Below are 22,431 nucleotides of genomic sequence, written 5' to 3'. Positions count from 1 at the left end.
GAGCAGGAGAGGAAGCGGCTGTGGGTGCTTTGGGGAGGTCACCCCAGGCACCCCGGTGGGGTAGCTGGAGGGGGTCAGGAAGGGGAAGCCTATGAGAACTAACAAGATGGGGGCTTCCCTGGCAGCCCGGTGGCTAAGCCTCCACACTCCCGGTACAGGGCGCCTGGGTTCGATCCCTGCTCAGGGAGGTAGAGCCCACGTGCCACAGCAGAGTTCACATGCTGTTACTAAAACACAAAAAAAGGACCCCACGCGCCGCAACGAAGACCCGACACAGCAAAACCGATCGATGCGCGCAAGGAGACATCAAGGAAAACCGGCGGGACGCGAGGGGCCTCGGCGCGGGCCCGGCGCCCCGCCCCGTCCCCGGCCGGCAGCCGCCTCTCCGCAATCATAAACGAAGCTGTTGCCCACACGCCTCTCCGACTGCTCACGGTCTCTGTCCCGGTCGCCGTTTCTCCACCCAGCCCTGAACGTGGGAACGTTCCGGGGTTTCTGCCACTTCTTCCGTCCGCCTTCAGGCAGGGTCAGAGCCTCACCTGAGGGGACGTTCGGGCACCGCCCAAGTCCACGCCATCCTCGGGGGGCTCCAGCCGAGCCTCGGCGACCCCTGGCTGGAACTGTCGGCCCAGCACGTCCGACAGCAAATTCTGCAGCTTGTGTCGGTTTCTGACGACGGTTACCTTACCGACGTAAACTCACAGCCCTAAAACGGGGCTTTGAAAAAATGGTCTGTAAGCTGCCTCCAGCAGGGTCCCTGGAATTGCTTACTGAACGTGGTTTGCCCAGCCCGTCTCGTCCTCCCGTCAGCGTGCTCCAGCAGCGGGACTCGGCTTCCCCACCCTCGCCCAGGCCGCCGCCCGGCCGCGGGTCAGCCTCTCCAGAGCGGCCGCAGGCAGCCCCTGACCACCCCCTAGAGGCGCTGGGGAGCCTCGGGAGGGGGCGCGGGGAGGCCGGGGAGGCTGCCCGGGGGTGGAGGCTGGCAGCGGAGGGAAGCGTGTGAGCCCCCGGAGCCTCCCGGTCCGACAGCGTCCCCCCGGTGCAGGGCCATCAGCAGGGCCTTCCCGGGAAGAGACGCGTCAGAGACGGAAGGGGCGCGGGAAGGCGGAGAGGGGGCATCTCCTCCCCTCGCTGGCCGGCTGCTCTGGGACCCAGCTGGGCTTCCTGGACGCAGTGTCACCACCCCAGGCCGAGGACACTCAGAGGGCAGCTGGCTCCCGGCGGCCTCTATGCTGGGGCAGGGTCCGACCTCTGGAGTCCCAAGTGGTCTCGCCTGTAGGATGCCGACACTCAGGGCTGCTGAGAAAGCAAGTGGGGTCTGTGTGTGTGAGGACCCGGGACTTGCAAGAGCCCTCGCGTCGGGTCCCCGGGGCTCTCCAGCCTGCAGCCTCTCCCTCTTGGCGCCGCCCCGGGGCTCTTCCCAGGGGCTGGGGCTCTGCTGGCCTGTGCTTTCCCACGACCTCCTCCCTGGCTGGCTCTGCGTTCGGGACCGCACTCCCCTCGCCACATGTAGCCCAGCTGTGACGGCCCTGGAGCGCGCTTCCTGCCCCAGACACTGCGGGGCTGTTCCTGCACCCTTGTCCCCCAGGCCTCGCAGGGTGCACGGCAGGCCCTCCTCCCTGAGCCTGAAGTCCCCACTGCACCATCTGTGCCACGCCCTGTCCCCGAACCACCCCCTGCGCAGACACCGGGCTGTCCTGCCGCCCCTCCCTCTCCCCCTCCCCTGCCCACTATGTCTGCTCTTTGCTCTCGTGACCCCAGAAGACTGTGGTATATCACCCTCTCACCTTGCCTTCAGGTTTGGGCTCTTCTAGGCATGGTTGGGGTAACCTGTCAGCCAACCTCCCGGCTCTCCCAGTCCTCCCCCTAATCCAGGAGCAGGGACTGTCCAGGCTGGAAATCAATTTCCTCATGCAAAACACAAATGTCACCTCCCCAAAGAGCCGAGACTGCAGGGGACTCACTGCCTGAGTGTCAGGCTGTCACGCACTTCAGTAGGAGGTCAGCACGATGGATCTGTTCACCTTCCAGCCCATCAGGGGCCTCATCGGGGTCCCTAGAGCTCAGAGTGGGCCTGCCCGCCTCCTTTCCACCCACATGCTGGCCTATCAGATCAGGGTTGGTGCCGGGGCCTCGGATCCGAGTTCCATGAGGCGCTGCAGCAGCAGGGGGCACAGCGCCCATTCGGGGCTCCTTCGAGGCTGTGTCCGAGGCAGGGACCCTCTTCTTGACTTTCAGGAGTGGGCCTCGCTCTTTCTCAGCTTGTGGGTTGCAATACGGACGGTGGGACTGGAGGCAGGCCCAGAGCCTTTGGAGGAGGACACGGGGACCTGTAGGGCTGGCAGGTCCATAACCTCGGGGCCTTAGGGGCCCCTGGCCACGGGGTTGGGGTTCAACCCCGAACACATCCAGGCCTTAAGCCTGGGTGCCTCCAGTCCCCTGGCTTCTGCTCACCCTCTGGAAGCGGTCGTCTACAAACGAAGGCTCCCACTGCTGTAGAGAGGGGCCCTTGGCAGAGGCGGGGTTGTCCAGCCACCTTATGGAAGGCAGGGGCGAGTACGGCCAGCCTGGGCGGCCCCAGCACACCCTGCCTGGGGGACCGTGAGCCAACCCGTGGGGTGGTTGCCAGCACCAGACCCTGGGGTGTTGTCACTCAGCAGGAGACAAGGGCCACGGGCTTGGCTGACACTTCGCTCCTCTGGTCGGAGGCCCTGCTGCCAGGAGCCAGCCCCACCCGTCACTCCAGTAAAACGTTTGGGTCTCACTGCCGGCTGCGTGGCTGGGAACGAGGACAGAGCTCTCTGCCTGCAGCTGAGGAAGGGCCCCCTCTGATGGACCTCCAAGCTGCTGGGGGCTCGGGCGGGATGAGGGTCTGGCCGGGAGGCCGTGAGGGGCGCTTTGTGTGTGGGGGTGGGGGTGGGGTGGGCAGCCAAGCCTGGACTCTTAGGGACAGTCGTGCGGCTCCAGACTCCGGGAAGAGTGGCGAGAGGCCTTGGCTGGGGAAGTTGCGATCATGAACTATCGAGAACAAGTGTCTTCAAAAGAGCTAGATTTGGGGGAAAGGAAGCGCCTGGGGGAAGCACAGAAAGGACCCCTCCAAGGCGGCACAGAGGCTCGTTGTGCACAGGGAGGTGGTGGAAGGAGACGCTCGAACCAGGCCCCGGGGCCCTGCTGGCGGGCCGGCCCCGCTGCGCCCAGGACCCAGTCCAGGCGCTTAATCCTCATCTCAGCCCATGGTCGTGGGTCCACTGTTTCCATCTGTTTTTTAATTTGTTAATTAAGTTTTTGATGTGGACCATTTTTAAGTCTTAATTGAATTTGTTACAGTATTGCTCCTGTTTTATGCTTTTGGGTTTTTGACTGCAGGGCAGGTGGGATCCCAGCTCCCTGACCAGGAATCAAACCTGCAGCCCCTGCCCTGGAAGGAGAGGTCTTAACCGCTGGACCAAGGAAGCCCCGCCTCTCAGTTTACAGACAGGAAACAGGCCCAGCGACTTGACGGGGCCACTTGGTGCTGAAGCAGCAAATCTGGGGCCCACGTGTGGCCAGTCCGGCTTCAGAGTCTGCCCTCTCAACCCTGAATAATGCAGCTGGACTTCCACATGGCCCCTCACGCCTCTGCGGGGCCTTAACCCCTGACCCCACTGGGTTCCTCTCTAGAAGAGATGACCGAATGGGCTGGGGTCAGCCACCTCCCGCCAGGGGCTGCTGCATGGAATCCCACATGCCCCTCTTGGGAGAGGCTGCCCCGGCTTGCCAGGAAGAACCTCGTTCAGCACCCTTCAGCTGTGTCCTCATAGCCTGGACCCCGCGTCTTCCTCCAGAGAGACTCGGGGAGTGCCCTCTGCTGGGATCTAGACTACACCCTCAGCTCACAGACAAGGAGGGGCCAGAGGAGAGCATCCCCTCCCTGGGGCCACACTCAACAGGCTTTCTTCCCGAGGGTGACAGGGAGACAGCATGGGGGGGCACACTGCTCTTTGGGGGGTCCCTCCAGGTCCTTCCGAGCAGGGGTTAAGTAACCAGCTCCATCTCCTGGGGGTGATGAGCTGACCGCACTGCGAGGAGGAGGGTGAGGTGTCAGGAACACAGGGGTGATCGCCCTTTATGACCTCCCCTTGAACCTTAATCCCTAGACTCGAGGTCTCGGGGGGTCAGTGCCCTCCTCTGCCCAGACAGGCACCCTGCGCTTGGTAGGGCTCAGAGCAGCACCGTAGTCTCTGCCCACCACCTGTCAGAGTCTCCCCCTCCCCACCCGCATGACAACCCGGGAGGCCCCACAGCATCACTGCAGGCTGACAGCCGATGCTCGGAGGACAGGTGTCCCCAAGCGCAGGCACCTGAAGACCATGCAGGAGGAAGTTCAACCCTTTTGTTCCCCACCGGTTCCCTATAGTGTCTAGAATAATCCGAGGCACGCAGAAATGCTGGAGGAGCATTTGAAAGAGAAGTGCCAAGTCAAGGTCGTCCAGCCCTTGACTCTTCTCCAGCTCCCTCTCTTCCAGTTTCAGCTGCAAACGACCGACTGAGCATCACCCGAGCATCAGCGTGCCCGTGTTGCCGACACCTTTGCCTACCCCCGGCTCTGCCTCGAGCACCCCGCCACCTCCAGCGTCTGGCTCCCGGAAGCCTGCCCTCGGCCGGGTGGGGCCCCCTGTGCCCTCCACGCGCATCTGCACCTTTCTCACCCCAGATCCAGGGAGCTTTAAGGAGGGGAGAAGGGAACAAGGAGAGTCCCTCTGTGGGCAGGAGGCCCCGGGCACAGCACTGACCTGTCGCAGCTTCTCTCCAGGGAGGATGGGGGGGACGCGTGAGAGGAGGAAGACTGTTGAAAGCGTTACAAGGGAACTGTTCTCAGCCACCCCGGGCAGAGAGAGCCTGAAGCCAGGCGCCGCCTCCCACCCCGCCACAGCCCTCCGAGCACAGGGCCCTCGCCTTCCCGTCGTCCCATCACCAGGACTAACGCCCTCTGTCTCCTGTCCTAGATCACAGGCAGGCGAATCACCAGGCCTTCAGGGAGCCGACTTCCCATGGCTCCCAGGGCGGGGTAAGGCACGAAGGGTAAGGGGGGTACGGGGGGAAGGCCCCTGAGTTTGGACTCTGCTGCGGCCAGGATGGCGGTCCCAGGGCCCCAGCCCCACGGCAGCAGCTTCGCAGACCCGTCCGCCGGGGAGGGCTCACGTCATGCCCTGGGCAGAGAGCTGCGGGCTGCAGGCATCCCTGGTTCAGGACACAACTCCAAAGGCAATGCTGTCTCTTTTCATCCTCACCCCACCAAGGGCTCCATAGTTTGAAAGGAACCTGGGGGACTTCCCTGGTGGTCCAGTGGCTGAAACTCTGAGCTCCCAACGCAGAGGGTCCTGGGTTCAATCCCTGGTCAGGGAACTAGATCCCACATGCCGCAACTAAAGATGCCACCTGCCACATCAAAGATCGAAGCGTTCTGCAGCTACGACCTGGCGTGGCTGAGTGAATTAACGTGAATAAAAACATGGAACCTGTGCAAGGCTCTCCCTGGGAAAGGACTTGGCCCACGTGGGGCTCGGAGGTGGGATCCAGCAGACTTAACAGATTCTCCCTGATTATTTAAAACACACAAAAAAGACGGGGGTAGGAACAGAGCGTGGCTCACTCTACTCCACTCTGGGACCACGAGGGGAGGAAGTGGCGGCTGTGAGTTGGTGCAGATGAACCTCGCAGCTCACTCTGTCCACCATTGACTCACTCACTGTCCGGCACCAAAGCACAGGCGGGCTCGGCTCAGCTTCCTTCCGGCTGCCTGGGCTCCTGTGTGGTGAGGGCTGGTCTCTCCCTGACGCTCCAAATGAACAGAACTGCTAATAGGTGTGAATTCATGCACCCAGCAGGGGAAAAGCAGAGGCAGGGAGAGAGCAGAAAGTGCCAGCTGCTGTGTCCGGTGAGGTCCCAGCAGAGCAGGCTGGGCGGAGCCACCCGACACAGACCCAGATCCCTGAGGAGGTGCCGGGCAGCTTTCTGTGACCGCCCCCCTTCCTCTCGGACCTTAACTGCCCCTCTACCCCGAGCCCCTAGAGTCCTAGGGGAGCCATGAAGTTTAAAGGTTCTCAAGTAGAGAGTCGACAGGTCTAGCAGGGAAACTCGGTTCCCTAAAATGGAAAGGGGGGCAGGTAAGGAAGACCCAGGCCCGGGCTGCAGCTGGGCCTAAGACTGAGACAAACCAGTACAGTCGAGGGCCGTGTCAAGCGGGGACCAGCAGACCTCTGCCCTCGGAGCTGCAGGGACACAGGAGGCTGGGGGCCAGATCCGCCACCTGACGGGGCTCCCGTGGGGGCACCATGGGGGTCACAGGGCGGCTGGGCACCATCCTCTCAGCAAACCCCTCCCAGGGCTCAATCGAGCTGGGCTCACAGCCGCTCAGTGGCAGGCGCACACACATTGAGTCTACAAGTGTGTCTGGAAATCAGCAGGAGACCCAGGCCCACATCACAAACCCCCACCTTGGGGCCACTCCTGTCTCGCCGTGAAAGCCTCACAAGCCACCTGAACCCTGGGCTGTGCCGGAAGGGCGTCCGGTCCAGCCTGTGGTTCCTGTTGGGCCTTTTTGCTGAGAACACACTGATCTCTCAGACCACAGGCAGCTGGACCCTCAAACAGTGGTTCTGTTGCAGGAAAGGGGACCCCTTCCAGGGCCCGAAACTGGGCTCTTGTCTAACACTCGGAAATGAATTGTCCTAGGAGACATATCTGCTAACAAAGCAAGAGATTTTATTGGGAAAGGGTGCCCTGGCGGACAGCAGTAGGGCAAGGGAACCCAGGAGAACCGCTCTGCCGCGTGGCTCACAGTCTTGGGTTTTATGGTGACGGGATTAGTTTCCGGGTGGTCTCTAGCCCATCATTCTGACTCAGAGTCCTTCCTGGTGGCGCACACATCGCTCAGCCAAGATGAATGCCAGAGAGGATTCTGGGAGGTGGTCGGACACGTGGTGTCTCCTTTTGACGTTTCCCGAACTCTTCCAGTTGGTGGAGGCTTATTAGTTCCCAGTTCCTTACCAGGACCTCCTGTCGTAAAACAACTCATGCAGATGGTTACCGTGGTGCCGGCCAGGGTGGGTGGTTTCAGTCAGCGTGCATCCCCTAACAGTTCCTTTCTCTGTGGGGATCCCTTTGAGGATAAAAAGTTATGGGCCTTCTTGCCTAAGAGGCTCATAGACACTTCATAATGATTTCAGGGGTTCACTGTTTGGGATCCTGGCTCTGGGACCCCATGTGGTCATAAGGCACCGGGTGGAGCCCTGGTAAGGCTCACCACCGGCCTGGAGGGTACAGGCCCGGCTTCCACTGCCCTCTGGTGCCACCGGGAGGGGGACACACTCCCAGCAGCTGCAGTCAGAGCCCCGAGGTGGCGTGGCTCATTTCTCCTTCAGGCCGATCCAGGGCCCTGAACACTCATAGGGGCGTCGGCCCCCCGCAGAACCGGGGGGACCAGTCCTCCACTGGCCCCCTGTGGGCAGAGGAGCCTCTGCTTTACCTTGGAAGGAGGCAAGGACGCTGGAAGACTGAGACAGCCTCTGCCCAGCAGAACCCCACTTACTGGCAGTACACAGTCGTACCAGATCACTGTGCTGTGTGCCCTGAGACCGATAGGCTGTCTTCTGTGTATCAGCAAAAATAAATTTTAAAAAAGAAAAGCAAAGAAGAAAGAAAAGCAGCTGTTATTCAAATTGATGACTGAAACAGAAAATTCTCCATTTAAGAAAGACCTAAGCCTGGGGATGCTTCAGGCCCCCACGTCACCTGGAGGAGACAGTGTCGGGACAGTCCCTCTGAAGGGGCAGCATGAGCTGCCGGCTCCCAGCCGCTGCCCCCGACTCTCCAGGCCTTGGGCAGGGGTTGGGCGGAACTGGAGAAGGGGCAGAAGGCCAGTGGGAGCCCCTCCCAGCTGGAAAGCCGTGCTCAGGCGTCGAAGAACAAGCAGAGCATCAAGGCTGATTCCTCCCACCTGCTGGGCTAGACACAGATCAGAGTCAGAGGAGGCTGCAAAAGACGTCAGGCGGCAACGTGAGGTGCCAGCGCGGCAGGGCCAGCGGCTCAGGCTTCTACCCCAGATCCACACGTGGAACACGGCAGCCCCAGGGAAGCGGTGGGCACCGCCAGCACCAGCCACAGCCCAACCTGGGCTTCCCATGCTTCCACACACGTCCAGCCTCCCGGGCCAGAGAGCATGCTGCGGACATGCGGCTGTCCTGCAGGTGCCGCGGGCGTGTCCACTCACCAGCACCCGGTGGATCTAGCGCTGGCTGTGGCACCCCCTTCCCCCATGCAGTGGCCGTGGGCAGAGCAGCTGGCTGCAACTTCCTCACCAGATGCCAGCGGCTCAGGCTAGGTGCCTGATGGAGCCAGTTCTTACCCCATCTGGGCGGGAGACCAGGCCTCATTTCCTGTCCCCCAGGACCCAGGCAGAGCCCACGGCAGGGCGTGAGGGATCTGAGGCCCACGTCTAAGCAGTCCTGCCTGCTGCCTGGCCAGTGAGGGGCACGCAGGGACCCTGACAGGCCCCTCCCTCTGCTCACAGACACCTCATCCTACTTTAGGGGCGCCTCACTGACTTTCCATAGGGATAAGAACACACGCTGGTGCAGAAAGCCCAGGCCACAGCTTAACACCTACAACACATCTTCAGAAAGGTGGGAAGGGGTTGTCTGGAGCAGGAGACTGGGAGGGGGTACCGAGAGGCAGAAGAGGTGGCCGGGACCCCGGGCTGCCTCACGTCAGGCCGAGCAGGGACCCGCGAGCACCCTCAGGAGCCTGAGGGGCAGGCGAGGAAGTCCAGGTCCAGCTTTTACATCCGCTGTCCTCCGCAGCCTCCGTTCTGAGTGTGACCCCGACTCAGGAAACGCTGTTTGCCAGGGCCCTCCTGAACAGTCTCACAGAGGCTCGGTGTCCCGACCCCCCCACCCAGTTCCAGGAGCGTCTCCTCCCGCAAGCAGAGCTCCCCTGACTCTGGGCGGGGGGACCCCAAGCACCCGCTGTCCCGGGTCCAAGGGCTCCAGGCCTGGGGCCAGCCGCAGCTCCGCGCTGCCGCGCCGGCCTCACTGAAGGTGCTGCGGTCCTCCTCCCGTGTCCCCAGGCCGCCATCGCCGGGTGTGGTGCCCTCGGGCGGGCAGGGCCGGCCTGGCCCCGGCGCGGGGGGGACGCAGGCCAGTCCTCGCAGGGTGTTAGCGGGCCTCGGTCCCGGGAGACGGCGCCCCTCCTCCAGGGCCCCCGCCCCCCGCTGAGGCCCTCAGGGCTCCGAGTGCCCAGGGGCCGGGGCTCGACAAGACCAAGAAGCCAGCCCCGTCCGGGCAGGTGGGGCGGCGGAGCGCTGCTAGCCCGGCCCTCGGACAGGGGCTCAGCGCCGGGACCGGGCCCTTCGAGCCCCCGGAGCTGGGCGGCTGTGCGAGCTCGTCCACAGCGCCCCCTGCTGGCGGGCGGCCCCGCAGCGCCGACGAGCTAGTCCGGGGGAGGGCAGCGGGGGCCACCGCGCCGGCAGAGGGCGCACCCGCGCGCCCGCCCCGCCGCCAGGGGGCGCCGCGCCGGGCCAAGGCGCCTCCTCGGGGCGCCTCCTCGCGGCGCCTCCTCGGGGCGCCTCCTCGCGGCGCCGGCCGGCCGCGCGCCGGTCGGAGGGGCCCGGGCTCCTCTTCCCGCGGAGGGGCTTCGCGCCCTGGGCCGCGACGACGGAGCCAGGGGCGCCTCTGACCGCGGGTCTGACCGCGGGCCGGACCCCACCGCGCCCTGAGAGGCCTGGGAACACGCGCGCTCCCCCGGAGCCGCCCCGCTCGCCGCGGGCCGCGTCCTGTCCGCCAGCCCGCCCTCCGCTGGAGCCCTGGGAAGGCTTCCGCCTCAGGTCTTCACACGGGCGCCACCGGGCCTGGCGGGAAGGGGCGTCGCCCGCTTGAGGCTCGCTTCGCACCCGGCGGAGAGCGAGAGCCGCCTGAGGGGAACGCGGTCGGAGGCCCGACGGCGGCACAGAGGGTGGCGGCCGGGTGCGGCCGAGGGGGCCGTGCTGCAGTCCAGGGGGGCAGCGCCCCGAGAGCGGGCCCAGGCTGCCCGGCAGCACAGCGGACCTGCGGCCCGAGCCGGCCGGCGGGCGGGCGCGCGGCGTCCTCCGCGGGGCACGGCCGTGCTCCTCCAGGGCTGGGTGCTGGTGTTTGCATGATGACGGGCCTGCACACATTTCCCCTCTCCTCAGGTGACCAGCGGAGGGACCTCTGAGATGCGGTTCTAATTCTGAATACCCGAGTGCAACGCGCGGGTGCGTTTCCTGGTGTGGGAGGAATGGCTGGCGTTTACAGGATGATTGGGCCCCCGCAATGGTATCTTCACTGCTGCGCCCTTCTCATTTAGAGGACTCCTGTCCTGTCCCCGCCCGTCGGCCCTTCCCAGAGGACTTCTAACCTGTCGTCTCCTGCCACCTCCTCCTGGTGGACAGGTGACTGCACACCGTGTATGTGGGTTGGGCTTGGATTCCTGCCCCGGGAAACCTTCAGGGGCGATGACTTCCTGCTGGTAGAGCTCAGGAAGACAGAGTCAGGGTCGGCCACCAGTGCCCCTGGCTTCCTGCATCTGTTTACCCACAACACCCTAGCCATGCCATCCGAAAGTGCCCTAAACTATTTAAAGATGAGATGCCTGGTGGCTCAGGGGCTCAAGCCCAGGGCGCCCAAGTGAACGTGAAACTATGAAGCGTGTTCTCTGGTCTCAACCGTGGTGGTTTCTGAGGCTGCCAGCTCCAAGGTGGATGTTCTGGTCAAGGGATAAGGGGACAGTGGGTGGGAATTCAAGCGAGTGCTCTGAAACTTCATGTGTACAAAGCTCAGACGCACAAGCCATTGGCCATCACTGCCCTGAAGGAAACAACTTGCACGGGGAGCCCTGCTCTGCCCAAGGTGGGCCTATTGAGGGTCAGTGTGAGGCTGCCTGGCCCTGAACTCAACACCATCATCTGCCTTTGCCTCTTTGGCCTGCACCCCACCTGCTGGGAGAGTCAGCCTGTTAAGAACCTCTCCATCCTCCACTGACCCAGGAGTTATAAATACATTTGAAACAGTAACATCCTCCTGTTAAGTGTGGGATCACCCACCCCCATACCTTGACAGTGTGCTTCTTTACATGACACCGATTGAAACTAGTCCTTTTACGTGGTATCTGGATTTACTTCTATTATCTATTTCCAAGTTTAGATTTTTATTTCTGACTTTTCCATCTCCTTTTTTCTCTGTCTTGTCAACCTCAAAAATAAAAGGCAGTTATTTTTACCAGCAAAATGGGTTTATTCGGGAATAGCAGAGAATTGCAACTTGGGACAGGCAAGTTGTGGTGAGTCACAGGCACGTCAGGAGAGCAGAGAGGGACGTGCTTTCACTGGGCTTAGGAGGAGAAAAACTGTGTGGAAAATGTCCTGCCTTGTGCCAGAGGGAAAACAGCTATACCCCATCTCCCTCTTCCTGCTGGTGATGCAAACCGGGCCTGAAAGGTGCCCCTTCTGACCTCACTCCAGGTAAGATGAGGTTGCTTGATTTATTCTCACCTCCCCCCCCCCACTTATACCCACTTCGGGAATTCAAAATACTCCTGTGATTGGAGGGGAAGGCCTGGGGTCACGTCTAGTGTCCAAGCCCTCTGAAGAATCCTGACGGGCCTGCAATCTCTCCCCCATGCTCCCCCACTTCAGAGCAATTACATGTTAGCCTGGGCAATGGAGGGGCCAGGGAAGGTGGACAGGCTCTGTGGGCACGAGACTGTCCTGATGGAGGGGCAAAGAATCAAGGTGCCAGGGAGACAGTAGGGCCATCCCTGGAGCAGTCATTCTTGAGCCAGTGCCAAGGCTGTGCAGGTGGTTCCTGAGCTGCTTACAAAAGTAGGCTTTGCACAGGACCATTGGTTACTTTACTCATCTGGCTGCACTGGCTCTAACTTGTGGCATGCAAACTCTTAGTTGCAGCACGTGGATACAGTCCTCTGTTGTTCATCATGTATGCGCTAAGTCGTGTCTGATCCTTTGTAACACCATGGACTGCCGCCAAGCTGTGCCTAGCTTCCCTGTCCTGTCCTTCGCTCTCTCCTGGAGCTTACTCAAACTCGTGTCCATTGAGTCAACGATGCTATCCAACCATCTCGTCCTCTGTCATCCCCTTCTCCTCTTGCCCTCCTCTCCCAGCTTCGGGTCTTTTCCATTGAGTCGTCTCTTCACATCAGGTGGCCAAAGTGTTGGAGCTTCAGCATCAGTCTTTCTAATGAATATACAGGGTTGATTTCTTTTAGGATTGACTGGTTTGATATCCTTGCAGTCCAAGGGATCCTCAATTCTTCTCTAACACCACAGTTCAAAAGCATCAATTCTTCAGTACTCAGCCTTCCTTATGGTCCAGTTGTTACATCCATACATGACTACAGGAAAAACCATGGCTTTGACTAGACGGACCTTTGTCAGCAATGTCTCTTTTTAATATGCTGTCTAGGTCTGTCATAACTTTCTTTCCAAGTAGTAAGCATCCTTTAATTTCATGGCTGCAGTCACCCTTTGCAGTGATTTTCAGTTCAGTTCAGTCGCTCAGTCGTGTCCTACTCTGCGATCCCATGAATCGCAGCACGGCAGGCCTCCCTGTCCATCATCAACTCCCGGAGTTTACCCAAACTCATGTCCATCAAGTCGGTGATGCCATCCAGCCATCTCATCCTCTGTCATCCCCTTCTCCTCCTGCCCCCAATCCCTCCCAGCATCAGGGTCTTTTCCAATGAGTCAACTCTTCGCATGAGGTGGCCAAAGTACTGGAGTTTCAGCTTTAGCATCATTCCTTCCAATGAATGCCCAGGACTGATCTCCTTCAGAATGGACTGGTTGGATCTCCTTGCAGTCCAAGGGACTCTCAAGAGTCTTCTCCAACACCACAGTTCAAAAGCATCAATTCTTCAGTGCTCAGCTTTCTTCACAGTCCAACTCTCACATCCATACATGACCAAGGGAAAAACCATAGCCTTGACTAGACAGACCTTTGTTGGCAAAGTAATGTCTCTGCTTTTCAATATGCTATCTAGGTTGGTCATAACTTTCCTTCCAAGGAGCAAGCGTCTTTTAATTTCATGGCTGCAATCACCATCTGCAGTGATTTTGAAGCCCAAAAAATAAAGTCTGACACTGTTTCCCCATCTATTTCCCATGAAGTGATGGGACCGGATGCCATGATCTTCATTTTCTGAATGTTGAGCTTTAAGCCAACTTTTTCACTGTCCTCTTTCTGGAGGCCCCCAAAATGAAATCTGTCACTAGTTCCCTGACCAGGGATCAAAGCTGAGCCCTCTGCACTGGGAGTGCAGAATCTTAGCCAAGGGACCACCAGGGAAGTCCTGCTGCTTTCTTTTAAAAACCTTTCTACTAGAAAAGTGCACAAAAGATGTACAGCTTAACTTATGACATAATCACCATGCGGACTCTTAAAAAGCAGAACATTCCCAGCCTTGCTGAAGTCCTCCTGACCTTGCCCTTCCAGACCATGGCCCCTGCCTTGGTCGTAAGTCAAGTATCCATACAGATGGGGCTGTTTCTAAGAGATTTTGTTCTACCCTTGTGACAAACTACCATGTCTCTCGAAAAGAGAAATCTTCCCAACTGGTTTTTCTCCATGACTGTCTTGGCTATTCTTAGTCCTTTGTGTTTACATACAACTTTTAGGATCAGTTGTTGAATTTCACACACACACAAAACCTATTGGGTTTTTTGATAGGGCTTTTATTAAATTTACATACATCAGTTTGAGGAGTAAGTTGACATTGTTACAATTCTTTTTGTTCAGTTGTTCAGTTGTGTCTGAGACCCCACAGACTGCAGCATACCAGACTTCCCTGTCCTTCACTGTCTCCCAGAGTTTGCTCAAACTCATGTCTGTTAAGTCGGTGATGACATCCAACCATCTCATCCTCTGTCATCCCCTTCTCCTGCCTTCAGTCTTTCCCAGCATCAGGGTCTTTTCCAATGAGTGGACTCTTCATATCAGGTGGCTAAAGTGTTGGAGCTTCAGCATCAGTCCTTCCAATGAATTTTCAGGGTTGATTTCTTTTAGGATTGACTGGTTTGATCTTGCAGTCCAAGGGACTCTCAAGAGTCTTCTCCAACACCACAGTTCAAAGGCATCAATTCTTCGGCACTCAGCCTTCTTTATGGTCCAGATCTCACATTGTTACGGTTAGGAGTTGACAAACTTTTTTCTTTAAGGACTAGATAAATAGACTTTGTGGGCTAAGGCAAGAGTGAGAATTTTATGTCGATATTTACATGCCCATTTACAAAGGCAAAAACCATTCTTAACTTGAAGGCTCCTGAATCCCAATAAATCAGATGTTGCTTAGAATGGGTCTGGCCTGTGGTTGGTGGTTCTCTGGCCCAGGCTCCCTTGCGTGCTGTGTGCTGTGGGCATGGTTCCTGGCCCCTGAGCTCACGTGTGTGCTGTGTGCTGTGGGCATGGTTCCTGGCCCCTGAGCTCACGTGTGTGCTGTGTGCTGTGGGCATGGTTCCTGGCCCCTGAGCTCCCTTGTGTGCTGTGTGCTCGCAGCCTCACTGTCAGTTCTCTGGCCCCTGAGCTCCCTTGTGTGCTGTGTGCTGTGGGCATGGTCCCTGGCCCCTGAGCTCCCTTGTGTGCTGTGTGCTGTGGGCATGGTTCCTGGCCCCTGAGCTCCCTTGTGTGCTGTGTGCTCGCAGCCTCGCTGTCAGTTCCCAGCTCCCTAGCTCTCTCTCCAGCTGTGTCTCATCTACTATGTAACCTTCCAGTGAACTCTTACATTTGGTTTTGGATTTTAAGATTCTAGGATTCACTCCCCCCATCCCCGCCACGTCTGGTATCACCTTTAGAGTAAGCAATTATTTTACAGTCTTGGTCTGAAAGCTCCTCTATTCCCCAGCCTAAGGGGCCTGTTCCATAGTCTTTGTTTCATTGGTGTTATCATCTTGTCTCATACACTTGGTTACATTTTATTGCATTCAGGATGCAATAAATTAGTAATTAGCAATATTGCTTGTAGAAAGAACTCAAAAGTTGAAGCTGATGACATTTTCCTCTAGAGGGTTTTTGTTGGCTCCTGCCAACACTTGGGATCATTGGAGTCCAACGTTAAGGACAAGAGTTCGAGGCTGAGCTACAACCCCTCAGAGCCTTCTGCTCCCCACTCTGTCTCACCTGCTCCTGGGCCAGAGGACTGGCGGCCTCACCCCAAAGTAAGGGGTGGTCACCAGGGGCACACCTGTTGGCAGGCCCTAATCCCACCTATGCAAGTCATCAGAACTGCCCATCAGCCTCCTTGAAGACGGGAAACGCCCCCAGGAGGGGAGCGCCCACCACAGTAAGCCCACCACCCAGGGCCTCTGTCTTCTCAGCAATCCTGGTCCAGTAATTCTCCAAACTCCTGTGAGCACCCTGCTGCCACAGGACTTTTACAATACGGTGTGCAGCCTTCTGAACTGACCTCACTGGGGTGGTGAGTACGCCGGTACCCGGGCAGAAGTCCTCGTCACAGCCACAGGGTGGAGTTACTCAAGGAGCCTCAGGCAAAGGGGTGTAGACGTCAGTACGCATACGATTCTGGGTCAACACAGGAAGGCCTTGGAAAAACCCGCTGCTCCAGCGCAAGAGCTGCAGCCGATAATCAGGCTCAGTGCTGGGCTCCCTAAGTCAAGGCACCCACGCCGGGGCTGTGCGTGTGCGTGTGTGTGGCGCAGGATGACCCGTGTCACGGCAGACACCCAGGGGTTGGTTATTCAGCCGAGAGACCCCAGGATGGTCCTGAGGCACAGGTTTCAGCCCTCCTTTCTGTCTCAACCTCTATATTCAGCCCAAGGATGTGCAGGAATCTAATTGCCACTGCTTAAATGCATTTATTTCTTTCAAATCAAGCTGAAAAGGCAGAGAAACAACTATATTTTTGGCTACTGGAGGAACGTTTGGCAATTCTCAAAAAAAGAAACACAAATGACAAGTATGTAAAATACTCATTAGAAATAAGCACAAATTAAAACAAGACACTATTTTTCCTCCCATTACAGTAGCAACACGTTCATTTAAGATAATAAATACCCAGTGTCAGGAACTGCCGGGCAGGAGGCTGAGGGGCTCCGCCGCTCCGGGGCACCGCGTCAGGAAGCGGAGCCCGGGGACACCCCCCACCGCAAGCCCACGGCTCACGAGCACGAGGAAATAATAGGAAATCGTGGACAGTCAACTGACATCACATGATTTACAAGAAAGCGGAGGCAGTCTAACAGTGGATCGTTTAAACAAATTACAGCACAGAAGTACAGGTAACGACTCAACACGATGGAGGCAGAGCGGACGTTCACTGACGTGGGAAGCCCGTATTTTGTTAAATGGAGAAAGTAAGTTATGAGAGCACAATATGACCTCGTATTTGGTTTGAAAATCCTACATGAGTACACACGGAAAACCACTGAGAGGAACGTACACCGCGTTATCGTCGGCCGCTTCTGGACGGTGCAAGTACGAGTGATTAAAAACAACTTTATACACGCATCTGTATTTATCTGCAATGAATGTACACCGTTTCTGTGATTAAGGAAAGGTCCAATTTAAAAAACACTGCCCACGTTTTGGCTCATAATTTGAGGGGCTGTATGTGCCCAGAGGCATCTACGTGGTTTGTCCCTTCTGACCTGAGGGGATGTGCAGTTTTTCTGCAAAATGCCAGAGTCACGGACGCCTGACCGCCCATCTGCAAATCTTCCAGAGCCTGTGAGTCTACAGCCGGGGACTGAAGCCACCTGCCCAGGTGAGAGGTTGGTTGCAAAACTGTGTCCAAGGCCTGCACTTTAGTGGGGGGCCCTTAGGGTAAGTTCTGGGGGGAGGAGGGAGAAAGCGGCTGGAAAATGGGGAAAGGAATGTCTGTAAGGTCTCCATGGAGTCCTCGCTCCCGTTCTAGTCTCCTGAGCCTCGGAGGCAGGGAAGGCGGGAGGAGGCTGGGAACCTGGCCTCACGGACTCCCAAGCCGGTGAGGCATCTCAGAGAGAGACGGCAGAACCGAGAAGGGTGCTGAACATCGAACTGTCAGAGCAGCCCCACCACAATGAGAGGCACTGGACGGAGGTCTGACCCCTGCAGAGTCCTGCTGAGCCAGCTGTGTGTGGACTGTGTCGTCTCCCCTAGGTGCCAGGGAAGGGTTACAAGTCCAGGAAAAACACACAGAAAGCCGCGCGAGATACGGCGAAGACCACCCCCAGCACCCCACCCTCTCCACTCATCCCGGGAGATGCCGAGTGCACGGCCAGGGCCGGGGTCTCCTTGGCGTGGCCGGCAGACAGGAGCGCCCAGCTGATGTGCAGCTCACTGACAGCAGTGATGAGCTTCCCCAGAGAGAAACCACAGCAGGGTGTGAAGGAAGGGGGGCCATGGCCGCCTGCACAGTGAAGTCTCCATCAGCCCCAGGAGAAACCCCCGAGGTGGTCTCAGATGTGTATCCAAAGTAAGGTACTTCTGAGGGGTGGTTGGAATCCTGCAGTCTGGAAATGCTTTACTCTTAAAGAATAAATTACTGTAGACAAAGTCAGCCACACAAGTCGCTCTGAGGTGCTCGCGCGCTTTCCTTAACAAGACCCAAAGGCAGGTTTCAGTGGTCAGCACCGTCGTGAGTGCTCTGGGTCACGTGTCCTCAGGGCGGACCGTGGCTAACTCCTGAGTGGAGACAGGGAGCCCGGCACGGGAGGGAGGCCGGGAGGGGAGATCTGCGGGAGTACCGTGTCCGGAGCCGGGAGAGCGGAGGGGAGGAGACCTAAGCGAGCGCCCGCGCGGAGGCCACAAGGAGGCGCGTGGGCCTGGGCCGGACGGGCGGGTGGCGCTCACAGTGGACATCAGTGCAGAGCAGGCGACAGGGCAGTCCCTGGAGAAAGCTTTAATAGTAGGGGGGAGCCGCACCCCCGCGTCACTCATGGGAAACCCGGTCCAAAGCCACGTAGAAACTGTCCTTGTCATCCAGGCAGTGCCAGCCGATGGGGCCCACCTCGCAGTCTGCACAGACCAGGAACTTGACGTTGCCCACGTCCTTGGTGAAGCCCACGTTCTCGAAAGTGAACATGTCCTCCACCAGCCAGTGCTCCTGCAGGAGGTCGCCCTCCGGGCCGCCGCCGCCGGCCAGCGCCGGCTTCTTCCTCATGGACGGGAGGAAGAGCTGCAGGGGAGAACACAGACCAGGGCCGGCTTACTCCCCGCGGCCCAGAGCTCCCCGCCCCGGGGTTCTCAGGAAAGCCGGGACAGTGCGCCCTGGGTGCGGGGGGAACCGGGGCCTCCCCAGGCGCACAGGGCCCGCCTTCCTCCGCTCCCACCCACCCGGCCAGATGCACCAGCCTTCCTGCCAGCTCCCAAGGGCTCCCTAACACTCGGCTCACGCGTGACCTCCTCGGGTCTCCTCCAACCAGACGACCTGACTAGCTTCCCACGCCTGCATTTTTCAAAGCGGCTTGACTGAGGTGTAACTGACACACACAACTCAAGTGGACAACCGGACACATTCTGGTACCAACACACCGCTCAGGGACGAGCCTTGACCGCACCGTCAAGATAACAAGTATCCGTCACCCCCAGTTTCCTCACGCTGCTCCTAGCTTATCGTTCTCTGAGACCATCTTATCTGTTTACTGGCTCAGCTGTTTATCAGGGTCTCCCTCCACCAGGTCAATTTTCCTGTTCATGAGCACATCCCCAGTGCCTGCAACAGCATGCCATCCAGAGCAGAGATCACACGTTTACTAACAGGGTAAACCCGGGGTATCTGGCTTCACTCTGCTCCATCACTGTTACAAATATGCTGGATTTAGAAAAGGAATAGGAGAAAGAAAAGTCTACTAGAATTTGGACCGTTATCTCCAGGATCTCTGCATCTCCCACCCACGAGGTGAGCCTTGGTGTATGCATGCACGCATATACACACGCAATCCCTGTGATTTCTTCCATGTGGTGACCCTGGATAGCGCCCTGATCCTGGACAGGCTGCTGAGCTGCACTGAACTCTTGAGATTCTGCTGATGTCTCAGGGAAACCTCTTGTGCTTTTTTCATTAACTATCCACAGTACCCTTTTAAATATAAAATATTCTTTCTCTTTATAAAAATACATTCTCATTATAGAAACCTTGGCAAGCATGCTACACTCTGTGTGTGTGTGTGTGTGTGTGTGTGTGCGTGTGCACGCTAAGCTGCTTCAGTCGTGTCCAACTCTTTGTGACCTCTGGACTGTAGCCCTCCAGGCTCCTCTGTCCATGGGATTCTCCAGGCAAGAGTATTGGAGTGAACTGCCATGCCCTCCTCTAGGGGATCGTCCCGACCTGGGGATTGAACCCCAGCCTCTCACGTCTCCTGCACTGGCAGGCAGACTCTTTGCCACTGGCCCCACCTGGGGAGCCCGTGCTATGCTGCAGTTGAGGATAAAAACTGTTACAAAACAGAAAGAACTTCTGTTCAGTTCAGTCGCTCAGTGGTGTCAGACTCTGCGACCCCACAGACTGCAGCACGCCCGGCTTCCCTGTCCACCACCAACTCCCCGAGCTTATTCAAATTCATGTCCATAGAGTTGGGGACGCCATCCAACCATCTGTTAACCTTTTTTGTAACTGTCCCTTCAGTAAGTACTTGTGGTGCTCTGAAAGCATGTCCATACATTCTCTGACAGTCCTCCCAAGCTCCGGACACCTTGCCTCCCTCCTTGCGCCTGGTGGGCTGAGGGGGAGGCGGGCAGGCGAGGTGAGGGAAGGCGGGGCCACTTCTGCAGGTTTCTCTTGGAGCTTGAACTGTGGCTTCCCTGAGACCGCTGGCAGAAACTGAGGAGCGGCTCACCACAGCCTGTTCCAGACGCTGGGATCCTCCCGGCCCACAAGTGGACACAGGCGTGAGCAGGCTTCTGAGACGGCCCCTCTGATGGCTGTCCCGTGAAAGACCCACAGTGGAACAGCCGAGACGTAGCTGGGCCTGGCCAATCCCCAAATTTGTGACCAAAATGGTTTCAAGTCAGGGTCTGGGGCAATTCTGTTATGCGACAAGAACCAGGGCAAGGCCGCCTAGAGAGACGCAGCATGTTCCACTTTGGTTCCTGATCTCTTACTGTGGTAACTACACACAACATAAGACTGTCTGGTGCCATTGAGGACATTCACAGTACGGTGCCGCCATCACCACCATCCGCCTATCCTCTTACAACCACACTCACCCTGACACCTACCCTCCCCTTCCTACCTCCTGGCAATCACTCATTGGTTCTCCATCTCTAAAATTCAAAAATGTCACACAAACGGAATGATACAGTAGTAATCTTTTGGGACCAGCTTTCTTCACTCAGCAGAGCTCCCTGGAGAGTCACCCACGTCGTGGTGCCCACGGCACGGCTGTCCTGCAGCTCCTTGGTCACCCCTGGGAGGCCCTGGGCTGTTTCTGGGTCTCGGCTCTCAGAAACCAAGATGCACTGAACTCTGGTGCCAACTCGTTCTCATCCCGCTGGGACGGAGGCCAGGAGAATGCCTGCTGGGCCCTGTGAGGTGCCCGCTCAGCTGGAGAACAGCCCACTGCCACCCACACGGGCTCTCCCCTTCTCTCCCACCAGCCCACCTCCTCTGGCTCTCCTGCCCTGACCACCCGTCCCCTCAAAAAGTGTAAGGAAGCAGTGACTCCGTTCTTAACTTACTGCCCTTTGCAGTCTCAAGCTCTTCAGTGAATGTTTCTTTTCTCTGTGACTGTAATTTCCTCTCTGAAACCTCTGAGTTTTACCAAAGGACAGAGAACATTTTATAGAGAAACTGTTCACAGGACTTAAAAAGAACACGGACTGTGGGGCTTAGTTAGTTGTGAGGGCCGAGAGCCCCACTCCCTCACTTAAAACCCAGGGTCTGTGTCCACCCTCCACCGCTCTCTGGGCAGCGGGCACAGGGCACCGGGTCCGAGCAGCGGAAGACCCACACTCCCGGTGATTCACGACGTGGGAGGGGCTCACCGACCCGGAGCCAGCGCTCCGCGGGTTCTGGCCGTGCCCTTAGGACGTCCCCCGCCTGCCGTCCCTTCCTCCCGCGCCCACTCCCCGGGGTCCCCGCGTCCACTTCGCCCAGTCCCCGCGTCCACTCCCCCGGTCCTTGCGTCCACTTCGCCCAGTCCCCGCGTCCACGTCCCCTCCCCCAGGTCCCCGCGTCCACTCCCCGGGTCCCCGCGTCCACTCCCCGGGTCCCCGCGCCCACTCCCCCGGGTCCCCGCGTCCACTTCGCCCAGTCCCCGCGTCCACATCCCCTCCCCCAGGTCCCCGCGTCCACTCCCCGGGTCCTCGCGTTCCCTCCCCCGGGTCCCCGCGGAGCGTGGCGGCGCGCGGGGAAAGAGGCAGGAGGCCGCGACAGGACCACGGACATCGACATCTGGGCCTGAGGAACTACGGCCCAGGCCCCGCGGAGCTCGGTCTGCGCAGCCCGGCGTGGGGGCCCCACGGTGTGTGCGGCCCCGGCGGGACGGGACGGGGTCGAGGCCCGCCACCGCCCCCCCCCTCCCCCGCGCCCTCACCTGCCGGCGGGAGAAGAGCGCCGTGCCCGGCTGCAGGACGCGGGAGCCGCAGCGCCGGCACAGCACCGCCTTCCGGTTCCGGCCCTCCTCGGATACCAGCTCGCTCGGCGGCGCCGGGGCCTCCATAGCCACCACCCGGGCCCTCGGCGGCGACACGCAGCTCGGGGCCGCCTCTTCGCACCGCGCAGGCGCGGTCCCTGCGGCACTCGCTCGGCGCAGGCGCGGCCTCCGGCGCCGGACGCCACTGCGCAGGCGCGGGCCTTCCGGGCCGGGCGGCTGGGGTCGGCGTGGCTTTGTGACAGGTGTATCCTGGGGCGTGACGGGGCGCTGCTCGGGCTCATCTAGGCGCTGGGCCTCCCTCACACCGGGTGGAAGCTGGGCCAGTCCGGATGTGCGCTTCGTCTCGAGAGCGGCGGGGACGTCCCGATCTCGGAGCAAATCTCAGCCGCAGTAGCGTGCGCACGACACCTGCTCTCTGGGGCGGAGACCGGTGCCTGGAAGCTGCAGATGCTGCTCTCTGCTCGGGTCGCACTGACCGCTCACTGCGAGGCAAGACTCGGTGTTGAAGCGCTTCCCTATGGGGGTACGGTCGGAAGGGCTACCTTCCGGGGCTCGGGATCCAGGCATGGCCTGCAGCCACTGCTCTGGGTCGTTCCAGTTTCGCATTCTCCCCGGTTAGTCTTAAGACGTCTAGCTTACTGGCTGTAGCGTGGCGGGCGCGGTCTTCCCGAGGTGGCAAGGGAAGCGGAATAGAAAGGGGAGCCAAGTCATGTGAGGAATGTCTCGTCTACCCAACCACCCTGGTAGGCATGTTTTTCTTCTTCTCTTTGTCCTTCATTAAGTCAACCTTTGCTAAGCAATTATAGAATATACTACAATATTCTACAATTATA

The 22,431-nt window shown here is 58.9% G+C and overlaps 1 protein-coding gene across 1 annotated transcript; it reads right to left on the bottom strand.

The window, feature by feature from the left end:
• Window positions 1–15,860: 15,860 nt before the first annotated feature.
• Window positions 15,861–21,965, bottom strand: RABIF (RAB interacting factor). Its single transcript, XM_019976697.2, has 2 exons — window positions 21,539–21,965; window positions 15,861–18,180 (listed from the first exon to the last, which is right to left on the bottom strand). The coding sequence occupies exons 1-2, from the start codon at window positions 21,662–21,664 to the stop codon at window positions 17,935–17,937; spliced, it is 372 nt and encodes a 123-aa protein (XP_019832256.1). The 5' UTR covers window positions 21,665–21,965; the 3' UTR covers window positions 15,861–17,934.
• Window positions 21,966–22,431: the final 466 nt, after the last annotated feature.

Source organism: Bos indicus, chromosome 16, assembly GCF_029378745.1.
Source record: "Bos indicus isolate NIAB-ARS_2022 breed Sahiwal x Tharparkar chromosome 16, NIAB-ARS_B.indTharparkar_mat_pri_1.0, whole genome shotgun sequence".
Classification (NCBI taxonomy): Eukaryota; Metazoa; Chordata; class Mammalia; order Artiodactyla; family Bovidae; genus Bos; species Bos indicus.
The sequence above is the reverse complement of the archived record's forward strand: the minus strand, read 5'-3'. Positions and strand labels throughout refer to the sequence as shown.

Excerpts from the sequence above, each read along its gene's own strand:
- RABIF (XM_019976697.2), bottom strand. The coding sequence starts at position 21,664 with ATGGAGGCCCCGGCGCCGCCGAGCGAGCTGGTATCCGAGGAGGGCCGG. Across the intron at positions 18,181-21,538 it reads CGCTCTTCTCCCGCCGGCAG|CTCTTCCTCCCGTCCATGAG; the intron begins GTGAGGGCGCGG and ends TCTCCCCTGCAG.